The sequence below is a fragment of the Boleophthalmus pectinirostris genome, unplaced genomic scaffold (assembly GCF_026225935.1).
Source record: "Boleophthalmus pectinirostris isolate CB_2022bp ecotype Guang Dong unplaced genomic scaffold, ASM2622593v1 HiC_scaffold_16, whole genome shotgun sequence".
Lineage (NCBI taxonomy): Eukaryota > Metazoa > Chordata > Actinopteri > Gobiiformes > Gobiidae > Boleophthalmus > Boleophthalmus pectinirostris.
This window is the reverse complement of record NW_026571095.1, coordinates 613,430-637,960: the sequence shown is the minus strand read 5'-3', so window position 1 is coordinate 637,960 and position 24,531 is coordinate 613,430. Positions and strand designations below refer to the sequence as shown.

General features: G+C 40.7%; 1 protein-coding gene across 1 annotated transcript in view; it reads left to right on the top strand.

The window, feature by feature from the left end:
• Window positions 1–24,531, top strand: part of cadm3 (cell adhesion molecule 3) — a 299,737-nt gene that overhangs the window by 2,154 nt on the left and 273,052 nt on the right. The window contains exon 3 of the mRNA XM_020941238.2: window positions 2,894–3,074. Within this exon, the coding sequence (XP_020796897.2) occupies window positions 2,894–3,074 (181 nt within the window). The remainder of the gene's footprint in view (window positions 1–2,893; window positions 3,075–24,531) is intronic.

Below are 24,531 nucleotides of genomic sequence, written 5' to 3'. Positions count from 1 at the left end.
CTGGTATGTTCCATGGTATATCTATTTAGCATTCCTTCATTATGGGTGTTGCTCAGAAATACAATAATTCCTTCTGGTTGTGTGTAGAATCGTTCAGTCGTCCAGGTAGAATCCATGGCAAAGGAGAAATTCAATTCGACGTTAATTTAGGTCGAATTCGATAAACATTCTCAGGAATAGATCGGTTGAATCTATACTGTGGAACATTCTAGACAAACCAATAACGTTTCCATGGAGACAAGCATGCGGCACACCCTCTACAAGAAATATTACGTGGTAGAACTTTAAATTGTAGCCACGTCTTCATTCATATTCTCAGAACCCCAATGTAGCTGATTTTTACTGTCTTAAAAACGTGACAAACAGAACTTGCTGTGGTCCAAAGTTATTCCGTATGCATTCTAAGCAGTTTACTTATTCACTATGAGTTTGTAAGCTCTTTTCATAACTTTCAGAGAGTTTTGCTGCGGCGGTAACGCACACAGTGTTGAGTCAGTGTTCACGCCAAACGCCTCTTGTCGGACACCTCAGAATTTGATGGCAAGCACTGAAACTTGCTCTGGCATCTGATGTAATGTGAACAGTTGTAATGTGTCGCAGCAGTGTTGGACTCGCTCGGTGATTAGATGTCCCTGTTTTACCCGGGACTGTCCCAGTTTTGAGCCCTGTGTCCCCTGTCCCAGCAGATTTATACACAAGATGGTGATCAGACCTGTTTAGACCTGGTTTAGACCTGGTTTAGTCCTGGTGTAGCCCTGGTGTAGTCCTGGTTTAGTCTTGGTTCAGTCCTGGTTTAGTCAAGGTTCAGTTCTGGTTCAGTCCTAGTTCAGCTCTGGCTCAGATCTGGTTCAGCTCTGGTTCTGTCCTGTTTTAGTCCTGGTTTAGTCGTGGGTTCAGAACTCAACATTTAGTATCATAGGCCTACAACAATAAAATGTTACTCTTAAGTTTTCTTATTTCGCTCGTTCGCACATTTGTATGTGGCGCAAAAGTTCGCCATCTTCTCTCGCTGATACTGTGAAAACCAGGAAACCCTGTACCAAGATGGCGGCGGTATTAACACATGCCAATGAACACGACATCTAAGGTTCTATATCTATGGCCCTGTGCTAGCTCCTTGTTCGTCCCATAAACTGTATACAAAAGTGGAATAAGTGAGTGTGACATCACCCATCGCGTCCAGTCAAATGAAGCTCATGAGGCTGGCAGTTATCGGGGAGAATATAGAGCAGAGTTCTATATTAGGAATAGAGATTTATTTATGGAAATAAAATCAGCAAAATAAAAACGCCATGTAGAGCGGGTTAAGACAAACATTTTAAAACCAAAATGACGAGGCTCACAGCAGCAGTTACAAAGAGAGTTAAAGAGAGGTGATAAGTTTTCAGTGTAAAGTCAGTTGGAGCCAGAGTCTATAGACCTTTTTCACAACGGCCGGAAGTGCGCTTCTGTAGGTGCAGAACTTCCAGTTAACGCTTTTCTATGACAAAATATCTGGACCTTTTTGGTTGAAGATTTGCTTCAACGAACAAAGTCCACAAAGGATAAAAATTCTTCCATGAAGAATTTATCGACAACTATCAAGGGAAGAAAGACGAAAACTTAAAGGCAAACAACGACGAGCATTAGTGAACTACTGAGCATTCAGACTGCACAAATCTCTCTGTCTATGCCAATATTGACATCATGAAATTGGTTTTTAATTTGAGTGAACAAGTTACTTTTGTCTTATTCATGATCATAATGTTAGTTTTGTTCAGAAGTTCACTAATGCATTTTCGTTGTTCGCATTTAAGTTTTCTTCTTTCTTCCCTTGATAGTTGTGGATAAATTCTTCAGGTTTGTCTTGAATGTTTATCCTTTGTGGACCTTGTTGGTTGAAGATGTTTGGTGATGGGGCAGATTTATGAAGCTGCTGGAAAATACGCCAGACATTTCCACAGATATTTTGCCACAGAAAAGCAATAACCGGAAGTTCTACAAACCTACACTTCCGACCGTTGTGAAAAAGGGTCTCTGGAGCCGAACCGCACCCATGCTCGCACCCTATTTACGCGACGGCTAGCGGGTTAACTATGTCCATTTATGTATACAGTCTATGGTTAGCCCCGCGTTGGCCTTGTGTTAGCCCTGTTTTACACCGGTACCTGTCTGACTCCTGCAGGCCTCCACACACTCCTCCATTTGTCTGGTTTTAGACGCCCTGACAACAAGAGTGTGTGCGCTCCCAAAAGATAGATAGACTCATACGAAAGTCTGACAGCGAGAGGGGGAGGAGGGGGACGGAGCGAGAGCGAGCGAGAGACCGGCGAGGAGAGAGGGAAAGAAGAGGAGAATAACTGAGAAAGAAAGGAGAGAACGAGGGAGGTGGGAGAAACCGGAGGTGGAGAGCGAGCGATAGAGAGGAAGAAATGCAAAAAGAAGGGGAGCTTGGAGTAAGGGAAAGAGAGAAAGATAGAGAGGAGAGAGAGATGAGAAGAGAGACTAGAGGTAATGCATTTTGTGGTTTTATCTGATTTTGTGTTGCTATTTTGGCTTGTATTTTCAAATGTGCATGTAGCTGTGTGTATCAATGCGGTGGGAAGCAGCACAGAAAGTTCCATTACACCTGGATCAGAAATGGTGCAGTATTCAGACATTTCAGCTCATTTTTTTACTGTTTACAACCGAAAATATGAAATATGAATGGAAACAATACATGAATCATAGTAGTAACAAGAAGGAAACCTCATTTGACATCAGAGGGCGCATGGACGTGTTTATCTGGCTGGAGATGGCGCACAGTTGTTCAAAGTTTGGGTTTCCTCTTTTCACAAATGCTTTACCTGTTCTTGTGGAGGTTGGAATCTCTTTCCTGTCCGTTGTACTTGACTCCTCCTCCTCAGACCCTCACCTGTCTCGTCTCTGCTCTTCTTTCGTTTCAGAGTACGACCCGCTGCAGCCCACCACCTCAGATGAGACGGTGGCTGTGGGAGGAACGGTGACTCTGACCTGTCGGGTGGATGAGAGCGATAACTCGTCTCTGCAGTGGTCCAACACCGCCCAGCAGACCCTGTACTTCGGAGAGAAGAGAGGTAAGAGCTGCTCACTCTCACTTACGTCCACGTCCATGAAGGCGTTCGTCGTAAATGTCGCACGAGGCTGAAGTTTGTCAGAGTCCCTAAATGTGTCTGAAAACTCTTGTCCAAGCACAGTATTTGGCAACGTTCAAAGCACTGGCTGCAACTGGGTTATCAAATATGCTGGAGACAGAAGGAAAGTGCTGTAACATTTAGTTTTTCACTTGCTACAATGAGAGCTCAGTGTTGAATGCTCTAACAGCACTGATCATGTCAGACACAAGTCTATCCTTGCCTTGTAACTGCGTGTTGAGCTGGTTGATTTTATCTGTTACATTGGTCAGGAACGCGAGGTCAAGAAGCCACTCTGTATCAGTTAAGAAGCTGGTATGTTCTCCCCTAGTCTCTATACAAGTCTTAATTTCACCCAGCAGGGAAAGAAAGCGTTGCAGTATCTTATCGCGACTTAACCACCTGAAGTCCGTGTGAAGGAGGAGATGCCCGTGGTTCGCAGCGCATTCCCCCAGTACCAATTTGAAGCTCCGGTGCTGCTTTGCCTTTGCTCGAATGGAGCTGATGATCTTAACAACAGGTCCCATGACTTCATCAAAATTCAGAACTTTAGCACATTTGGCTTGTTGATGTATAATAAAGTATTAAGTATAATAATAACCGCTTGCAGTGCGCAGGAAATCCAGTCATAGCCAGGGCCCCATCACTTGTTATAGACACGAGCTTCTCAATGGGAATCTTTTCATCCACTAAAAGTATTTAAATACCTTAAATACCTCGAATACCATATGAATGAAACCGGCGAGTTGGGTGGTATCACTCGTATCCACTGACACACTGCGTTGAATAGAAAACCATTTGCATCTCTGAATGTCTGAGTCAAGTTATTTGGCGGCGTCCTCGGTCAGCGCAGTCACTCTCCTGGATACTGTGTTGACCCCAAGTTGCACGTTAGAAATGGCAGACAAAATCTCAGTCTTTATATTTGTGATCCTGAAATAACGTTTGAGCCACCACAGTCGCAGCCTCCTTCACAATGGCACCGTCGGTAAAAGGCTTTTTGTGCTTCGTCAGTATGTGCTTTAAATGACCCCTCTGTGGAGGCATTTGCTCTTTTCATAGGCCTGGCAAATAAAGACTGTTGTCCCTGGAGCACTGATTTGAGCTCGTTTACCTTCTCTTTGCTTAGATTGCTAACTGAGGGAAACTCACGCGAAAACTTGTTGTGGATGCAAGACGTTATTGTGACGCTCCACATTGCATCGCTTACTGACAGCCACACTAAATCCACAGATCAGACACACACACACTTGTCATTGAAATTTGTGAATAAAAGTCTGATTCCCACTGTTCATGAAAGTTTTATGTTTTAGGCTTCTTTGCAGCGCTCATGGTGCAGCAGGTGTTAAGGCGCCGGTCAGCGGTAACCGAATTGACTGAGACAACAGCGCTAATACAGTTTGATTGATGACTAATTGACAAATAATGTGGTTTGTACATGAAGGGGATGGACCACCAGTGAATTTGAGAGGACAAATGCGTGTAATGCCTGAAATGTTTTTTGTTTTTTTTGTTTTTATAAAGTGACAAATCAAACTTGACTGTTAAATATAGGTACATTTTTGGAAAGTCTTTTGCAAGCTACTCAAAATAAGGCCGTATGCTACCGGTAGCTTGCGAGCTGTACGCGGCTGGAGACCCCTGCCCTAGTGTTGGTGTGATGTCATGAACTCTCTACTTCCTGTAATAAAAAAAAAAAATAAAGTTATAATCCAACCAAATTAAGTCAAAATTAGAGAATAAAAAAAAAATGAAGTAAAATTCCACGTGCACTTTACACAAAATTCTGGCCATTTCTGAGTGTTTTGTATAGATTAGAACAACATATGTCCACAAGGGCCACTGTAGAAGCCACAAATAAAAAAAAAAAATAAAAAAAAAATATGAGTGAGAAACTAAAACCTAAATATAATGTAAGTTATTATGGCAAGTTAAATAATTGTTTTTTTTTTTAAATAAATTGACAAATGAAACTTGATGGCTAAATATAGGTACATTTTTAGAAAGTCTTTCGCATGCTACTCAAAATGATGCTGCCCTAGTGTGATGTCATGAACTCTCTACTTCCTGTAATTTTTCAACTTTTTTTTTTTTCACAAACTGCTGCGTGATAGGTGTAAAACTATAATTTATATTTACAATAGTTATAATCCAACCAAATTAAGTCAAAATTAGAGATGATTTGTGTAGATTAGAACAACATTTGTCCACAAGGGCCACTGTAGAAGTCACAAATTTCAAAAAAATAAATAAATAAAAAATCTGAGTGAGTAACTAAAACCTAAATATAATGTAAGTTATTATAGCAAGTTAAATAATCGTTTTGTTTTGTTTTTTTTAATAGTTATGGCAAAGTAATGTTAATTGGGAGTTATTTATTTTATGCGCAGCTACAACCAAATATGCACTAATTTCTATTCTATGCGCATGAATATTTCTCAAAGCTTTCTTACTCCATAGGCTTATGATTAGGCATGTAACAATATCCAAATTTCTCAGAACGATATTTTCACGATACACTTCTCACAATACAATATTTATTGGGACAATTTGTGGAGGCTGCTACTTTTTCCTCTTAAAATGCCTTGACAAGACTTAATCCAAAGAACAAAGACTTAGAACTGTTTTTTCTTCTTGTCGTCTACACTGAAATGGAGCAAAGGATCATGGTCTATGTAGTTCCTTCTGTCTTTCTTTTTTTTTTTTTTTTTTTTTTGAGCTATTGCTGCACCAAAACTCTTAATTTAAGCAAAGAGACTTGTAATTCGATATATTGTGATGGTCCATGATATTATTGTGAGAACTTTGACGATACAATAACACAGTATTTCGGTTATCGTTCCTAGACGACAATAAATGATTGTTTAAAAGAAACTACAATAAATTCCAAATTCACTTTAGGTCATGGAAAAGTCATGGAGTCAAAGTTTTACATGACATCACAAGTTGGAACGGAGCATTTTGAGATTTGGAGACAGACATTCCTCAAACACGTGTGAATGAAACACAACACAACACAACTCCAGGTCTGTTTAGATGAGGCAACAACTTTCTAACAGGACTTAAAGCTCACCAAAGTCCATTTTGTGCAGTATAGGATCTTTAAACTGTGCACCTAGAAATTGAGTATTCGACAAATCACACCTGTTATCTTCTATACAACTATAAAAGGCTAGATTCTGTAAAAACTCTGCAATTTTCCATAATTATTGTTGCAGTGGCTGCTACTACTCTTTTCATGTATCACAAACACTGCACTCTTACGCCCGTTCCAACGTCTCCCATTTATTACAATGATAAAACTCCTCTGTGTAGGAGCCATTACATTCTATACACGGGCCCCAAATTACTTCTTGTTAATGCCGTTTTTGGAGGCAGGTTTGAATAAAGATGTTTACAGTGCAGCATTTCTCTAATAAGGCAAAAATAATTAGTTTGAGCGGCGCTTTGTTGGAGACAAAAGCTTTCTGAAAACAGGATTTCAGGTTTTGAGGCAGAGGGAGTTTAAGTGGGACGCGTGGAGCACCTGGAGAAAAGCGCTTTATTTCAAAGTGGAGTAATTGCGTTTGATGAGAGCTTTAATGATTGTATTAAACTGCATTAAAACTAGGTCACGCCACAGGTTACACAGGAAATGTACTTGTAAACATCTTTTCTATATCCGTGTGAACACCAGGTAGGTCAAAAATGTAGAAAATCAGATACGAATTGACTTAAAGTACTAGTATTGAAAGTAGATACTCATTTTTTGCAAGTATCAATACAAAAAAGTCCCACTGAATGCTGAAAATCACATTTGATTGTCTAAAGAAGGAATGTTTTTATTATTATTGTGGTATCGGTGAGTATTGAGTCTGTTACTTAGAATCAAAATCAAGTTAGAAATATTAGTCCTGATGTAGACTTACTTTGGTTCTGGTTTAGTCCTATTTATTCCTGGTTTATTCCTTTTCTAGTCCTGGTCTAGTCCTGGTCTAGTCCTGGTTTAGTCCTGGTCTAGTCCTGGTCAAGTTCTGGACTTTTCCTGGTCTAGTTTTGGTCTTGTCCTGGTCTTGTCCTGGTCAAGTTCTGGTCTTTTCCTTGTCTAGTCCTGGTCTTGTCCTGGTAGAGTTCTGGTCTAGTCCCAGTCTTGTCCTGGTAGAGTTCTGGTCCAGTCGTGGTCTAGTCATGGTCTGTTCGTCGTCTTGTCCTGGTATTTTCCTGGTCTTGTCCTGGTCTAGTCCTGATCTAGTCACGGTCTTGTCCTAGTCTACTCCTGGTCTAGTCCCGGTCTTGTCCTGCTAGAGTTCTGGTCAAGTCCTGGTCTAGTCCTGATCTTGTCCTGATATTTTCCTGGTCTTGTCCTGGCCTAGTCCTAATCTCACTCTAGTCTACTCCTGGTCTACTCCTGGTCTTGTCCTGATAGAGTTCTGGTCTAGTCATGGTCTAGTCATGGTTTAGTCATGGTTTAGTCGTGGTTTAGTCGTAGTCTTGTCGTGGTCTAATCGTGGTCTACTCCTGGTCTACTCCTGGTTTTGTCCTGATAAAGTTCTGGTCTAGTTGTGGTCTAGTCGTGGACTTGTCCCGGTCTTTGTCCTGGTAGAGTTCTGGTTTAGTCGTGGTCTTGTCGTGGTCTTGTGCAGGTCTAGTGCTGGTCTTGTCATGGTATTTTCCTGGTCTAGTCCTGGTCTAGTCCCGGTCTAGTCCTGATCTTGTCCTGGTCAAATTCTGGTCTAGTCCTGCTCTAGTCCAGCTCTAGTCCAGTGTGAGTCTCAGTTCTGGTGTGCTTTGCTTTGTGTGCTCTAGGTCTACAGGATTAATCACAATCAAACAGAAATGAATGGACACAATTAGTAAATGACAAAGGCTGTGATTTGTGAAGGAGGTGATGTTTAGCGTTTTATGGAGATGACTGAAGCTAATAATTATATGGGAAAATGCAATGTTTATGATAATAATGCATTTCCATTTGTTGTCTCTGTAATCACTGTTCATTCATTACTCGAGGTAAGACCAAGATACAACAGCCCCTCCAACTCCAACCAGCATGAATCCAAAACATAGAACAGGTAGAAACAGAAGCGAAGAATAGGCCAGATCCTCCAGCTTAAGTCCTCTTGACCAAGACTAGCTCGAGATGGGTCCCCAGGCGTCGCACTGCATGTTCCAGATACAGATGAGAGCTTTAATTCCGAATAAAAATCCTTTAATTTTGAATAAAAATGAATTCCGCTTTAAAAAGACCATGGAAACACTTAATTCCTCATGAAAAAGATTATTCAGAATTAAACTTCATTCCAAAATAAGTGGGTGGTTTATTCTGATTTTAAAACCGAATTCATTTATTCCTGGATCATGTGAACGTTTATTCTTCTTCAAAATAATTCCGGTCGTTCAGCGCATGCTCGTTGGGTCGCCCTTCTAAAGAGGATCATCCGGCTCCACCAGTCCTGTCTTCGGACTTTCATCCGCGTCTCTTTGGATTTGTGAGCGGGATGTGGGAGTGGGTTGAGGTAGAGCAGCCGTTGACTCAGTTTGTCTTCTTCCTTCCTTCACCGACACTCTTCCCTTCTCCTCCTCAGCTGACAGACGTAAAGCGTGATGAGAGAATTCTCCAGCTGCTGCGCAATTATCATCGGGACGACTGCGGAAAAAAGTTTGGATCGTGTTTGTGTCCGTGGTGTAACGACAAACCGAGATGACAGAAAAGCCGGTAGCTCTTCTGGTGGACGTACTGTATTTTCCGCACTATATTATAAGGCGCACTGTCATTGAATGGTCCGAACTTTTTTCACATATAAACCGCACCGGACTATAAGGCGCATTGAACGAAATACAACAGTGTGATGGGTGAGTGGTACTTTGTTTGTTCGTTCACGGTGACTCTGGGCTTTGTTCAGTTGTGGCGTGTAGGGAGGGTGCTGTCTGGGACCAACGGATTGTCGGCGTGTTCGCAGTGACTCAGTTGTTCAGTTGTGTCTAGAAGTGGCACATTGCACTCGCTTTTTCGGTTCGTTCCTCCGTTCCTTTCCTCGTCTGTGATGTGATGAGTGTGTCCGTGTGGGTTTGGTGCGGCTTTGTAGTTTACTGAATTCGCTCTGGGACACCTGAATGGATTCGTGTATAGGGCGCTCTGGATTGTGGGGCGCGCCGTCATTTTTTTGATGGGGTTGGAGGCTTATGAGCGCGTCCAATAATCCGGAATATACGGTAAATATGTTGGTGTCCCTGTCCAATCAGAATCCTTCCCCACCCGCAAATGTTGAGCGGAATTAAATAAAGACGATTTAATGAGTTTTCCATGTAAACCTCAATTCGGAATTATTATTTTCATATAAACTTGAAGGAGAATATTTTAATTCCAAACTATTTACTTCAAAACAATTGATTCGGAATTTAAAAAACAAAAAAAAAACATCATGTAAGCGTGGCCAAATGCAGTGGACAAATTTCCCAACGAAAAGTAAAAGCTTTTAACCAGTCACAGTCACATACCACATTCAAAATTGGCATGATGGATGAAGTGTCTTGCCAAATAACACTAAGCTATCAATTCTTTCCATGGCATTGCATCTAGGTCATAGTCCGATCTAAACAAAGCAATTTCAGCGTGTGCAGTGAACTATAGAATTGTTGGAGTTGTGTTGTGGGTAAGTTTCAGGGTAATCATGTTTTGTCACGTACCACTCGTCTGTAGTTCTTGGTTTGAGAAAATGGGCAGTCCAAGTTTCACAATTGGCTCGAATGACTCATGGTTTCTTGTGAGAAAAGTTGGATTTCTGACATTTTTGGACCACAATTTTCTCGTTTGAATTGAACCAAAATTGTGTGCTTGTTTTGGGCTGTCAGAAAGTGCCTGAGTCCGTCCAAACTTTGGGGCAAATAGTTAAAAAGATTTCATTTGCTGCAGTTACAAAGTTTGATAAAACGATTTGGACGGTCTCACTGGCGCCGGGAATCTGTTTTTCAATCTGATACGAAACACAATATCTCATAAACATGCACCACTGATCTGCACGACGACAGCTGGCTAAAGCCGAAAGGATTCATGGCCTGTTCTATGTAATCATGCTTTATACATATATACATATATATATATTTAAAGCTGCACTGAGGAACTTTCTGGTTGGGGGTCCGTCACCCGCTTGTTTCTATGGATATGTCATTGCTCTATTTACTACTACAACTATGAAGACTTCTACTATTACTACTTACTACTACTACTACTACTACTGTGACAACTACTACTAATGTGGCGTGTACTGCTACTGTGAATACTACTGCTACTGTGACAACTACTGCTTTGTGATGACTACTACTACTGTTACGACTACTACTTTGATGGCTACTACTGCTACTGTGACAACTACTACTACTACAATGACGACTACTGCTACTACTGCTACTGTGACAACTACTACTACTACAATGACGACTACTGCTACTACTGTGATGACTACTGCTACTGTGACAACTACTACTACTGTTACGACTACTACTACTACTACTGTGATGGCTACTATTACTACTACTGTGATGGCTACTATTACTACTGTTACGACTACTATTACTACTGTGATGACTACTATTACTACCTTGATGACTGCTACTACTACTGTGACAACTACTTCTGCTACTGTGACGACTACTACTACTACTGTGACGAGTACTGCTACTGCGATGACTACTGCTACTGTGATGACTACTACTATTACTGTGACGACCACTACTGCTACTGTGACGACTACTACTACTACTACCGTGATGACTACTGATGCTACTGTGACAACTACTACTGCTACTGTGACAAGTACTACTACTGTTACAACTACTACTACTACTGTGACAACAACTACTGCTACTGCTGTGATGACTACTATTACTACTGTGACGACTACTACTACTGTGATGAATACTATTACTACTGTGACAACTACTACTGCTGTGACGACTACTGATGCTACTGTGATGATTACTACTACTACTTTGATGGCTACTACTACTACTACTGCAACGACTACAACTGCTACTGTGACAACTACTACTACTACTGTGACAACAACTACTACTACTGTGATGGCTACTATTACTACTGTGACGACTACTGCTACTGTGATGAGTACTGCTACTGCGATGACTACTACTACTATGACTACTACTACTACTACTGTGACAACCACTACTGCTACTGTCACGACTATTACTACTACTACTGTGACGAGTACAGCTACTGTGACAAATACTACTGCTTCTGTGACAACTACTGCTACTGTAACGACTACTACTACTACTGTGACAACTACTGCTACCACTGCTACTACTACTACTACTACTACTACTACTACTACTACTACTACTACAACTACAGTGACTCTATGGACAAACATTTGACAGACACAGCACCAGAAAAGTTACACGACCTTTATTCTTAAGTAAAAAAAGGTTTAATTCTTTAAAAGCTAGATGATATAATGTACACTGACTTGGATTTTTGTTGAACCGAATAAAAAATGAAAGATCGCACTTCCCTGAGACACTTGGCCATGATCCTGCTCGAGAGAACTTTGAATTTGTATTTATATTTTAAGTGCATATGACAACATAGCGGGCAGCAAGTTTTTCAAATTTTTCTTCTCAACAGATTTTTTATGTATATATTATTTCACTATCTGCCTAAAGGGTCGCCTCTCCACAGATCTGACCTGTAACTTGATCTGGTTTGGTGTCCATGAAGGTACAAAGGTTTAATTCCATACTGTGAAACATTCCTGACAAAGCGATAACATCTCCATGGAGAAAAGTGACACAGTGTCCCTTAAAGTACGTGCTGTGTGTAGAGAAAGGCCCCAGTTGAGGTGTAATAATATAGTGATGTTAAAACTGACTCGGTGCTTTGTTCGGGAGCCGCAGTGAAGCGTGGAGTCGTGTCTCTTTAAAACAAACAAAGTGGTACAAAGTGAACACAGCGTCCCCGGGGTGTGCAGCAGTGTGTGACTGTGTGTAAAAGTGTGTATCAGTGTGTAACAGTGCGGAGCCTCTGTGAATAAGGATATGGACGCTTTAAGTAGCTTATGTCAACACCACAAAACTTTAAAGATCACATATTGTGCTTGAGGGTGTTGTATAGTTAAAATGTGCAACACCCGTGGATGATGTTATTATTCACACAAATCGCAATATTCATCTTAAACCACTTAATTAAAGAAATAGTCCGCACACTACGGCTTTAGAAAGACGCAGTGCCCAGTGGGAGCTGACGTCACAGAGAACATCATCGGTGTTACAGATTTGTTGTGTAAATGGCACAGAAAGTCGTCTTGTCTGAAGTGGAGATGTGGATTTACGCACTTTACGGTTTGTGCAAAAATATCAAAATATCAATATATCGCATCGTCTAATGTGATACAATATCAGTATCGTGGGCTGGTGTATCGATGTATCGCCAAGAGTATTTTTTGGTAATTTTACTAAATTATTACAGTTTTGTTGTTTAGAGGAAGGAAATCCGTTTATGTAACACTTTTGACATTTTCACTGTTTTGATGATTAAGATGTTTGTGTCTCATATGAACTTTGCACATGAAGTGGTTTAACACTTCTAGACGTTTAGTGTCACAGGAATAATTTTGCCATTATTTTTTTTACTGAACCATATCGAATCGTTTTGAAATATATCGTATCAACTTGAAAGTGCACTGTATCGAGATATGTATCGTATCATGGCCTGTGTATTGACGTATGTATCATATCATGGCCCATGTATAAAGATATGTATCGTATCATGGCCTAAGTATCGAGGTATGTATTGTATCGGCAACTTCGTAATGACACCGAGTCTCAGCGAGCATTTTGAATCTCCATCAATTCAAATGGTCTGTGTCAGTTCAGGCCAGCGCACTTATTGCTACATTCACGCTGACATGCCCACTTTACTTCATAGATACCTTTGGGATGAATTAATAAAATAACTCACTCAAAAGAAACACGAATACTGTGTTAAAAAAAAACTAATATTAGGTTTATTAAAGCTGCGTCCTGGCAAGGAAGCGTCCACATATCACCACCAACAGATCCTAACAAGCAGCATTTTATTTTATTTTTTTTCTTTTCTACCAAAATGACTATGCTACACTGCCGAATGGTGTGCGTTTCACTAATTGAGAAAATAAAATTGAAGTAGAACAGAGTAACCCTGTGTTCGATTATCTTCTGGCTCTCACTTGGACCTCGGATTTGGCGTCATCCCCGATCTTGAAACGTATTATTATGGTTCTCGTGTTGGACTACGTGGATTATGAAATCTTATGAAAACGCTAACACTTTAATTAATTTAGGTTTTGATTCATGTTATTTTATGATTACAACAACCTTAGGGACACTGACATCTGTTAAATTAAGTATGTGTTTAATATTGGCCTCACTACAACACCGACTACCAAACCCACAGGCAGGTGGTATAGATATGGATGCGGTAAAGTACTGCAGTGATACAAGTGACTGAAATTGTCATTTAAACCACCAAAGTGTCCAAACACAATCAACACAGTTCATATTTACCGTATTTTCTGGGCTATTAGGCTCGCTTTTATGCTTCCAACCCTATTAAAAAACGATCACGTGCTCCGCAGTCCAGAGCGCCCTATACACAAATCCACTCGGGTGTCCCAGCACGACTTCAGTAAACTACAAAGCCGCACCACCCACAGCGCACGCAAACACACACGGAGCAGACAGCGACCGCGCAGCGTCAAACACCCACAGACACACTCATCACTCCACGCCGACGAGGAACGGAAGGGAGGAATGAACTGAAAAAGTGAGTGCAATGTGCCACTTCTAGACACAACTGAACAACTGAGTCACTGCGAACACGCCGACAATCCAGCGATCCCAGACAGAACCCTCCCTACACGCAGTGTTGGGAAGGTTACTTTTAAAATGTATTTCCCTACAGATTACAGATTACATAACCCAAAATGTAGTTTGTAACAGAATCCATTAAATTACTTAAAGTGAGTAATGTAATCTGAATACTTTGGATTACTTGATTTGCTGTAAAGAAGCAAAGATGATTCACATAAGAAGTTTTGTTTGCTAAAAGAAAATAAAAAGCCCAGATTTTCCTTAACTGTAATAAAAAATATTATTGATAGAAGAGGAGGAGACATGGTTTTAGTTCTGGTTTAGTTCTGGTTTTAGATCTGGTTTAGTCCTGGTTTAGACCTGGTTTAGATTTAGTTTAGACCTGGTTTTCGTTCTAGATTAGACCTGGTTTAGACCTGGTTTTAGTCCTGGTTTAGTCCAGGTTTAGACCTGGTTTTAGTCCTGGTTTAGTCCTGGTTTAGCCCTGGTTTTAGTCCTGGTTTAGTTCAGGTTTAGACCTGGTTTTAGTCCTGGTTTAGTCCTGGTTTAGTGTCCGGCAATGAGTAGAATTATGGAAAAAAAAAAAAAAAAAAGAGGGATTTAGCCCAAAATGTGAAAACAGGAAAATACCGCTGTGTAATCCATTCATTTCAACAAAGTAACTGTAATCCAATTACCACTCATTGAAACAGTAACTGTAACTGAATACAGTTACTCATAATTTGCACTCTGATTACGTAACTCTAGTACATGTAATCTGTTACTCCCCAACATTACATACACGCCACAATTGAACAAAGCCCAGAGTCACCGTGAACGCACCAAACAAAGTCCCACTGACCCATCCAACTGTTGTGTTTCATTTAAAGTCCAGTCCGGTTTATTTGTGAAAAAAGTTCAAAAATAGATCATTCAATGACAGCGTGCCTTATAATCCAGAGCGTCTAATAGCCTGGAAAATACAGTACATGTCACAGTGGGCGTAACCATCTTGGATTCCGACTCAGAATCCTTGCTCGGTCGACTTTTTCCGCCTACAAGGTCCAAGTTGCGCCGTCCCAGGAAAAGGGGACGTTTCACAAGAGCTGCGAGGCAACTTCCTCGGAAAACCGATTCGAAAGGATAATCGAACGCAGGGTCTATACGTCACAGTGGGCGTGTGCGGTGAACACAGGGCCCGACTGGCAATATGGCATCTTGAAAATAAGTAAATATGCACGAATTACTCCAAATATACCACTTCCAGAGGGTAAATGAGAAGGGGAACAGCTATAACATGATTAAATCTCTGAAGCTCTGAAGTCAATTGCGCATAACAGATGTCCTTTAAGTCTATTCTGAAACTATTACATAACCTTGTGTGAATCATAACGTGATCTTATATCGTTTTGGGTAAAGCTCACTCTATTATTCTCGTAGGGAAACATGTCCTCTGCGTTTGACCCACCCTTCAGTGTCTCTGGGTTAAACGGGTCAGGAGCAGATCTTGAACTCGTCTTTTAGCTGGAGGATTTGACCTAGATAAATAAATACATGTATTAGTCTTATATAACGCTTTTGCAGATGGGCAGAACAACAATTATGGTAATAATACAACAATTATTCATTCACTCCACCACCACCACCAACTCTCCCACACACACCACTGTTATGTATAAGGGTGAAGTGTCTTGCCTAAGGACACAACAAAGACTCAACCGATTTGAACTTTCACATTCCTAATCGAATATACTTTTTGGATGATTCAAAGCAGTTCAATTCTGAAATATTTACAAGCACATTGACATTTCTGAAGCTTTTTTTTTTACATTTGTTACCGGGCAGAACAGATCGTAAGTTAATCTGACGTGATTTTATTTGCAGAAAACTCAAATAAGAATAATTATTTTTACAATTGTATCACCAAAGTTGTTTCCAGGCTGTAGTGCACTGGTTTTGGTGAGAGCGGCCCCCTCCTCAGTCTGTGCTGTGAGATCTGAGCGGAGGACGCACACGCAAACACGAACGCGCAAACACGAACGCACACACACACACACACGCAGAGAGAGACTTTCCCCGGTGAAATAATCCTCCTCTCAACTCCAGAACTCCACAAAAACACGCATTTTTACAACGGCCAAAGAGGAGCGCGCCAGCAACTCCTCATCCTCTCACAGCCACACACAATTTGGACAAGAGGGTGAGAGGGACGGAGAGAGGGAGGGAGAGAGGGATGACGAAGAGAGAGAGAGAAGAGACAATGGGACAAATGGAGAGGCTTTGCAGAGACGGAGCGGGGGAAGAGGAGAGAGGGGAGCTGGAGTGAGATGAGTGTAACAGTGATAGCTCTCTCTTAAAGATCCACTCAGACGAAGAGAGGAAGAGGAAGAGGAGCAGGCAAGAGCTTGTGTGAAGACAGAGCTGTATGTGCGGGGTATGAATTGAAAGAAGAGAAGAAATGCTTAAAGAAAGATGGACTAATTTTTGTGGTGGAAACCTTCGTGCCTCCGTGGAGATGTTGTTGCTTTCTTCATGTTCCTCAGTATGTTCAGATGTATATTCATGGAGGTGAGCAGGTTAGGGTTAAGACACACTTATTGTCCCTGTATGGAAATGTGTCCTCTGCATTTCACCCAAGCTTCAGGGTTATTTTAGCAATCCTACCTTATTGCTGATTCACCACCACAGGTGTATTTTACTCTCCAGTTTTACTTTCTTAATTGTTGATATGCGTAGGATTCAGTAGCACCACGTAGTCATTTTGATACAAATGAAAAAACAAAAAGTCAGAGGCTTGCTAGTGTCATCTGCAGTTATCTATTTATCTGTCTGTCTATCTGAGTTGCAGACAACTCCACTGTTCCTTGTTGTGATGTTTATGGCGACGTTGGCTTCCATTAGGCACCACACTTTTCCAATCCGGATGTCAGTGGAGTTGTTTCTTTTATACTTTTATTTATTAACAGGGTAGCCGCGGGGTCTTAAAAGTCTTAAAAAGGTCTTAAATTTGGGACAGTCAAAGCTGGGGATACAGTGATTAAGTTGTTTTAGATGAATATGGAAATGGAATATTCCATTCCATTTTCTTCTGCTTTATCCGGGGCTGGGTCGGAGGCATAAGGGAGGCCTAGACCCTTCCGGGGAGATCCCGAGGTGTTCCCAGGCCAGCCCAGAGACATAGTCCCTCCAGCGTGTCGTGGGTCTTCCCCGGGGCCTCGTCCAGGAGGCATCCGGAACAGATGCCCAATCCACCTCAGCTGCTCCTCTCGATGTGCAGCTCTACCCTGAGCTCTTCTCATGTGGCCAAGCTTCTCACCCTGTCTCTAAGGGAGCACCCAGCCCCCCTGTGGAGGAACCTCATTTTGCTTGTTCTATTGGTCATTATCCACAGCTCATGACCATATGTGAGGGGACGAACATAGATTGTCGAGATTGTTGTGGTGAAGAACACAACACACACACACATATATATATATATATTAAATATTGGGATTAAAATGTTAAAATTATAACAAAATAATCCTCAAGTGCCATAGATTAAAACTGTAGAGCAGACATAAGCACAGTGAGTCTGCTTTATATATATATATATATATATATATTATATATATATATATATATATATATATATAATATATATATATATATATATATATATATATATATATATATTATAAGCACAGTGAGTCTGCTTTATATATATATATATATATATTATATATTTATACACACACACACACACACACACACACATATATATTAAATATTGGGATTAAAATGTTAAAATTATAACAAAATAATCCTCAGGTGCCATAGATTAAAACTGTAGAGCAGACATAAGCACAGTGAGTCTGCTTTAATGCCACACTGAGGAACACTCAGGGCAGAGTAAAAACACAAAAACAAGTTTTGCTACAAGAACAAATGCATTTTTGTACTTTAGACATGACGCATTATTTAGAGCTTTGATTCTGACAGTGTTTTATATTGTTTTAAATTATGCAATCTAAAATGCAAATGCAACGATGTCCAAACCTAATCTGACTTTTGTTGAACGTTTGATTGATGTTTGACTAACGCTTGATTGGTTTAGATCCAGATTTGAGCTCGTGGGGTTTCCAGAGGAGTTCTGTGACAGGTTTTAGTCATGTGTTTTAAATGAAGAGTGAGTGATGGAGCAGGTGGAGCTACAGGGAGAAATTTCACTATAAACGAGAGCCATAAATTCGACTTAAGTGTGTGGAGAACGTACAGGCTCTGAATGTTTTGCTAAACGCCGGCTTGAGGCTCCTGCTCGCCCAAAGCAGCCATCATTTTCACCATTCACTTTCCACATTTAAGACTTTAAGATTAGCTCACAGCATAAAGCATATATACTGTGGGATATTAGAGCCGCAGAAACAACATCTCTATGGAAACAAGCAAATAAGAGTCAGGTTTGTGGAGATGCAAGCCTGAACAGAGTAAGAATGGGTGTTTTTCAGTGCAAACAAACTCAACCAAAATGACCAAAATGTGAACTTAAAGACACGTTTTTGCACAGATATGATTCACATGATTGATTCTGTGCATAGATATAGAACAGTAGATCTCACACTGGGACAAATGTGTCAACAAAGCAGCCATCTTGGTACAGGGGAACTCTGCTTTAAATTAACCAGATCTTTGGCAGTCTTTGCTCTAACAACATGAAATTTGGGCACTGCACACACCCGTCCCATTAGGATGACACCCTCCGAATTTGAGATCGGTCGGATGTGTGGTTTGTGAGTTATGTGTGGAACAGACAAACAAACAAACAAACCAAAAAACAAACACACAGACAGACGTTCCTTGAAGTAATAGATGGATGAACATTAATCAGGGACAAGGCGATATCAGACGACGATACCAGTACATTTTGCTAATAGAAATTATGTTAGAGTAAGACCTGTATTTTAAGTTTCATGTTCAGAATTATTTACCAAAATTGATGTTAAAGTTTATTTTTTACCTGAACTTTAGATTCTTTAACATTCAAAGTATTAATTACAAAAAAAACAATTAAATCTTCAGGTTTTTATTTCAAATACTTAACTCAAGACTAGAGCCCGACCGATATGGATTTTGCTGTGGCCGATATGAAACCGATATAATGGCAGTTGGAGCTGCCGATAGCCGATATAATCGCCGATATATTTAGTGATGTAAAAATTCACTGTAAATGTTGAATTGTTTAAAAAACTTAGGTTTGGCTCTGGTGGATTTTAAATTGGGTTTATTTAGGCAACATTTATTGTTATTCTGCCTCTTTACATCATATTTACAGACAGTAGGTTGGCTTAATGGCATTTTTGCATCACATTCTAGACACTAGTGATGGGTATTCCAGTTCTTTTTAGAGAACCGGCTCTTTTGGCTCGGCTCACTAAAAGCTGCTGGTTCTTTTGGCTCCCAAGTGGCTCTTCAGATTGTTTTGTTGGCAGCACATCTAAAGCAGGACTGAATCAGGACTGAACCAGGTCTAAACCAGGACTGAAAAAGGACTAAACCGGGACTTATTTATTTTATGCTAAACTACAGTCAAATATGCTTGTTTTTTTGTTTTTTTTTTTTTTATTTTTTTTTTAATCCTACGTACACGCAAATTTCTCAAAGTTTCGTTTTCAGCCGCTGTCAAACTACCACGAGTCTGCACGCGGCGTGAAGAGAAAAAAAGTGAGAGAAAGAGAAAACACGTGAGTGACACAACTGTGGTGTGTTCAGGGACAGTACGGACACACACAGACAAATGACTCCGTAGATAAATACTGATGTGGAGCCACATATTAGGACATTTATCTGTCTGTAAACTGGATTAAATGAACAGAATGTAGAGAGTCTAAGCTTTATAACGAGGTATAACATGCCCACGTGAAATATCGGCCGATAGCCGATATGCCTAAAGTTGCCCATATCAGCCGATAATATCGCCCAACCGATATATCGGTCAGGCTCTACTCAAGACCTGCTCAACCAGTGTTAACTTGTTCTTGTATTTAACTTTTTTTGGTAAAACTAAATAAATAACATACTATAATTAGACTAATTAAAGGTACAACAAGGCGACTAAATGAAGTCATGAAATAGCATGAGCCTGTTTGGTGTATATGCATGTCCTACAGAACACCTCATTTTACTAGCCAGGCTGACACCACCCTGTGCCTCCACTCAATTTCATTTCTCTCCATCGACTAGGTCAGGAATTGCAATACACTAGACAGTTTGCAAGAATGCCGGAAGAGCGAGTCCGGGCACCAGCCAGTCAGCGAAGAGCCATATATTCTGTGTTGGCAACGATTCCAGAGATCGAGGATTTAAAGTTGGAACAAATAGAATGTTTGGTGAATTTTATCAAGGGGAAAGACGTTATTGCCCTTCTTCCTACGGGATTTGGGAAAAGCTTAATATACCAGTTAGTGGCGCTTTACATACGTCACGACCAAATAGCAGCGATTGGTTAAATTAAAAAATGTACCCGCCTACCTGCTGCAAAACTTTATACCTTAGTTATGCCAGCTGATGAATCAGGCTATCATTTTACATGGCTTTCTAAAAAATAACTCAAGTGCCCCAAAAATAACTCAAGTGCCAGGCTACCCCCGGACCCTATCGGGCTTCTTTACAGTTCCAGGTGTGGGGATGGGCCTGAAGATGCGCCCGTGTAGACCGTTAAGTGACCACAGGTGAAAGGATTGACGCAGAACTAGCACAGACTTTGCCCACTTGCACTTTGTGGACACCATGCTCTGTGGGCTCAGTGTTCTCCCTCTTTCTCTCAAGTCCTGGGATCAAAACAAAACATTTAGTATCTAAGGCCTAAAAAATAAAATCTTACCTATGAAATGTTAGACCTTGCTCTTTCGTCTTCTTATTCCACTTGTTTGCACGTTTGTATCCAGCGCGAAAGTCCGCCATCTTCTCTCGCTGTGGAGCTCCTGTACCAAGATGACGGCGGTATTAACGCACGCCAATGAACTCGAGATCCACCGTTCTATATCGATGGATTTTTTGCAACCGAAGTCATCAACATTCTTTGGGGGTGTGAACTGAAAGCACTACTTTGTCTGAAGCTCTGTTGCTCAAGTTAGTCTTTAATCAGAGTTTTGTCTTGAGACAATCTGACCAGAAAGAGCTGGTTTGGTTGAAACTGCAACAAGCAAAGCTGATTTGTGCTGTTCAACAAGTCTCTCAAATAACATTACAGACACAGGATAGTTAGTTTTTGAATTAGGACCATGAACGCTCGGACTGATCACGGACGGATTTAACCATTTTGTCCCTTAAATCCTTTGGTAGTTATTCCTAATGCATGCACCACATCACCATGGTAACTGCTGAACATTTAGCCAGTAAAGATGCATATAGAACACCCTGAGTATCAATATCTATCAAAATAATAATGTTGTATTTATTGTTGGTCACTCATACTAACAAGTAAATAAGTACATAAACAAATGAAACTAAAATCAAAAAGGTTTGTTTCAGTGTAACTAAAGGTGTCAGGTAAGAGGTGTAGATGAATCAGATCACGTTTTCGGTCCAAGGACATTACATTAAAGCAGCCCTGATCTGAAATCCACCCTTTTCTAAATGAACACGTCTTTTCACACTTGGTTTATTTTTACTCCTCCCCATGTGACCTGCAGACAGCCTTTACAGACGCTAATGCTGAGAGCTTTTAATTACCTCGCCCTGTAAGAACTGTAAGGCCGATCCAAACCACCATTATAGATTCACAGAGCAATAGTGTGAACCCCGGAGAGCGAAGATTTAAATGGGTGTAGTTAACGTGCGAGCTGACATGTTCCAAATATGTGGAAATAGCAAGCGTGGGCACGTTTACGGTGTTCTGTCGAAATGGGCTGCCCCGTTGAAATGTACGGAAGCCGAGAGGGGTCACAACAAACGCAAACGCCGCAACAAATACAAATGCGACAACACAACAAAAAGCCACAACGGAAGTGACCGCGGGACTCTATTTTAATGCAAACGCCGCAACAAATACAAACACCACAACACAAATGCAAATGCCGCAACACATTAAAAAGCCACAACACATCAAAAAGCCACAACGGAAGTGACCGCGGGACTCCATTTTCATCGATCAATCAAACGGTGAGTGAAGAAGAAGAACTACAACGTGAAATGAATAATGATAAAACAGTAAATTACTTTTACTTACGTTTCCAACTTCTCCGTTCCTTTACTTTTCACGTTGTAGTTCTTCTTCTTCACTTGTCGCTTGATCGGTCCGTCGGAAAATAGAGTCCCGCGGTCACTTCCGTTGTGGCTTTTTAATGTGTTGCGGCGTTTGCGTTTGTGTTGTGCCGTTTGTATTTGTTGCAGCGTTTGCATTAAAATAGAGTCCCACGGTCATTTCCGTTGTGACTTTTTTTTGGTGTGTTGTGACTTTTTTGTTGTGTTGTCGCATTTGTATTTGTTGCGGTGTTTCTGTTTGTTGTGACCCCTCTCGGCTTCCAGAGAAATGAGATCCCAGCAGCTTAAATCGACCGTGACGTCCATGGATTCGCAATACTGTCGAAATAAGCGACCTTACGTTTTTCCGTTTACAGTTGTATAGATCCAATAAAGCCAAACCCAAACCCTAACCTTGACCTCCCCAGTTTGACAACATATTTCTTTGGATTATAGACACGGGTTTGATGCTGTTTGCACACGGTGATCACACTTTATACTTTAGTTATGTACAAGTTCAACTCATTTATATGAATTTGCGTAGTTCATTTGGACAGTCACGTTCTGCTCAAATAGGACTCTTACTAAAGGGAGCACATATCGACAGGCCAATTTATCCATCCCATTGCTCCCACTGTAGAATCACCATTATTCACTCATTTAGATGAATTAAACAGAGGATCTTTTTTCCACAGGCTGATATCTTCTATCAAATAAGACTCCTACTATACACCACTGGTCAAAGTTTTAGAACACCCTCATTTTTCCAGTTATTTATTGTAGTTCAAGTCATGCAAGTTTCAATGAAGAGCTTGAAATGGTACAAAGGTAAAAACTGAACAGCCAGAGGTTAAAAAAAAAAGATAAAAAATACAAAACACAAGTCCAAGCTCTGCCAAAACTACCTCAGGAAAAAAGAACAAGATGGTAAACTTAAAAACCTGGAGTGTCCAGCAGCACAGTGTCCAGACTTAAACCCCATCGAGCTGGTTTGGGATGAACTGGACAGAAGAGTGAAGCAACCGACAAGTGCCACACATTTATGGAAACTTCTGCAACAGACTTGGGAAGAACTTTCTGGACAATATTTGTTTTCTGTTGTTAAAAGAATGAGCCATGAGTGTGTTCAGCTGTTCTATCTGCCAAAGGTGGACACTTTCTTCAATCAAAAGTTTAGAATATGTTTTGGTCAACAGTGAACAGTAAAAAAACTGGAAAAACTCTGGTGTTTTAAAACTTTTGACCGGTAGTGTATACGAGAAAGACATGACTGGAAACACTGAAATCTTAAATAGTGTTAAATATATAATATTTAACACTAATATCACAGGCTACAGTGTGAATTTCCTATTATAATATATTTAGTTACCTAATGTAAAACTGTAAAACAAATCTAACACGCACATGTTGATGCTTAACTGGTCAAAACAGACAATAAAACAAATACAGTTTTAAAATGTGACTTGTGACTCCACTTCTGCCTCGGGAGCTCAAAACGACGGCATTTAAACTGTAACAGCACTTGGAGGTTGTGCACATGTGCAATAGAGCCAGGGAGCTCAAATCGACAAGACACCGGTTCCATCAGAACCAGGACTGAACCAGGTCTCAAACAGGTCTAAACCAGGTCTAAATCAGGACTAAACCAGGTCTATATACCAAGACTAAACCAGGACTAAACCAGGTCTGAACCAGGACTAAACCAGAACTAAACCAGGACTAAACCAGGACTAAACCAGGACTGAACCAGGACTAAACCAGGTCTCAACCAGGACTAAACCAGGTCTATATACCAGGACTAAACCAGGACTAAATCAGGTCTAAACCAGGTCTAAATCAGGACTAAACCAGGTCTATATACCAGGACTGAACCAGGACTAAATCAGGTCTAAACCAGGTCTAAATCAGGACTAAACCAGGTCTATATACCAGGACTAAACCAGGACTAAATCAGGTCTAAATCAGGTGTAAACCAGGACTAAACCAGGACTAAACCAGAATTAAATAAGGTCTGAATCGGGGTTGAACCAGGACTAAACCCGGTCTAAACCAGGACTAAACCAGGTCTAAATCAGGACTAAACCAGGTCTGTATACCAGGACTAAACCAGGACTAAATCAGGTCTAAATCAGGTGTAAATCAGGACTAAACCAGGTCTATATACCAGGACTAAACCAGGACTAAATCAGGTCTAAATCAGGACTAAACCAGGTCTGAACCGGGACTAAACCAGAACTAAACCAGGACTAAACCAGAACTGAACCAGGACTAAATCAGGACTAAACCAGGACTAAACACAGAATTAAACCAGGACTAAAGCAAGAGTCATCCAGGTCTAAATCAGGATTAAACCAGGTCTATA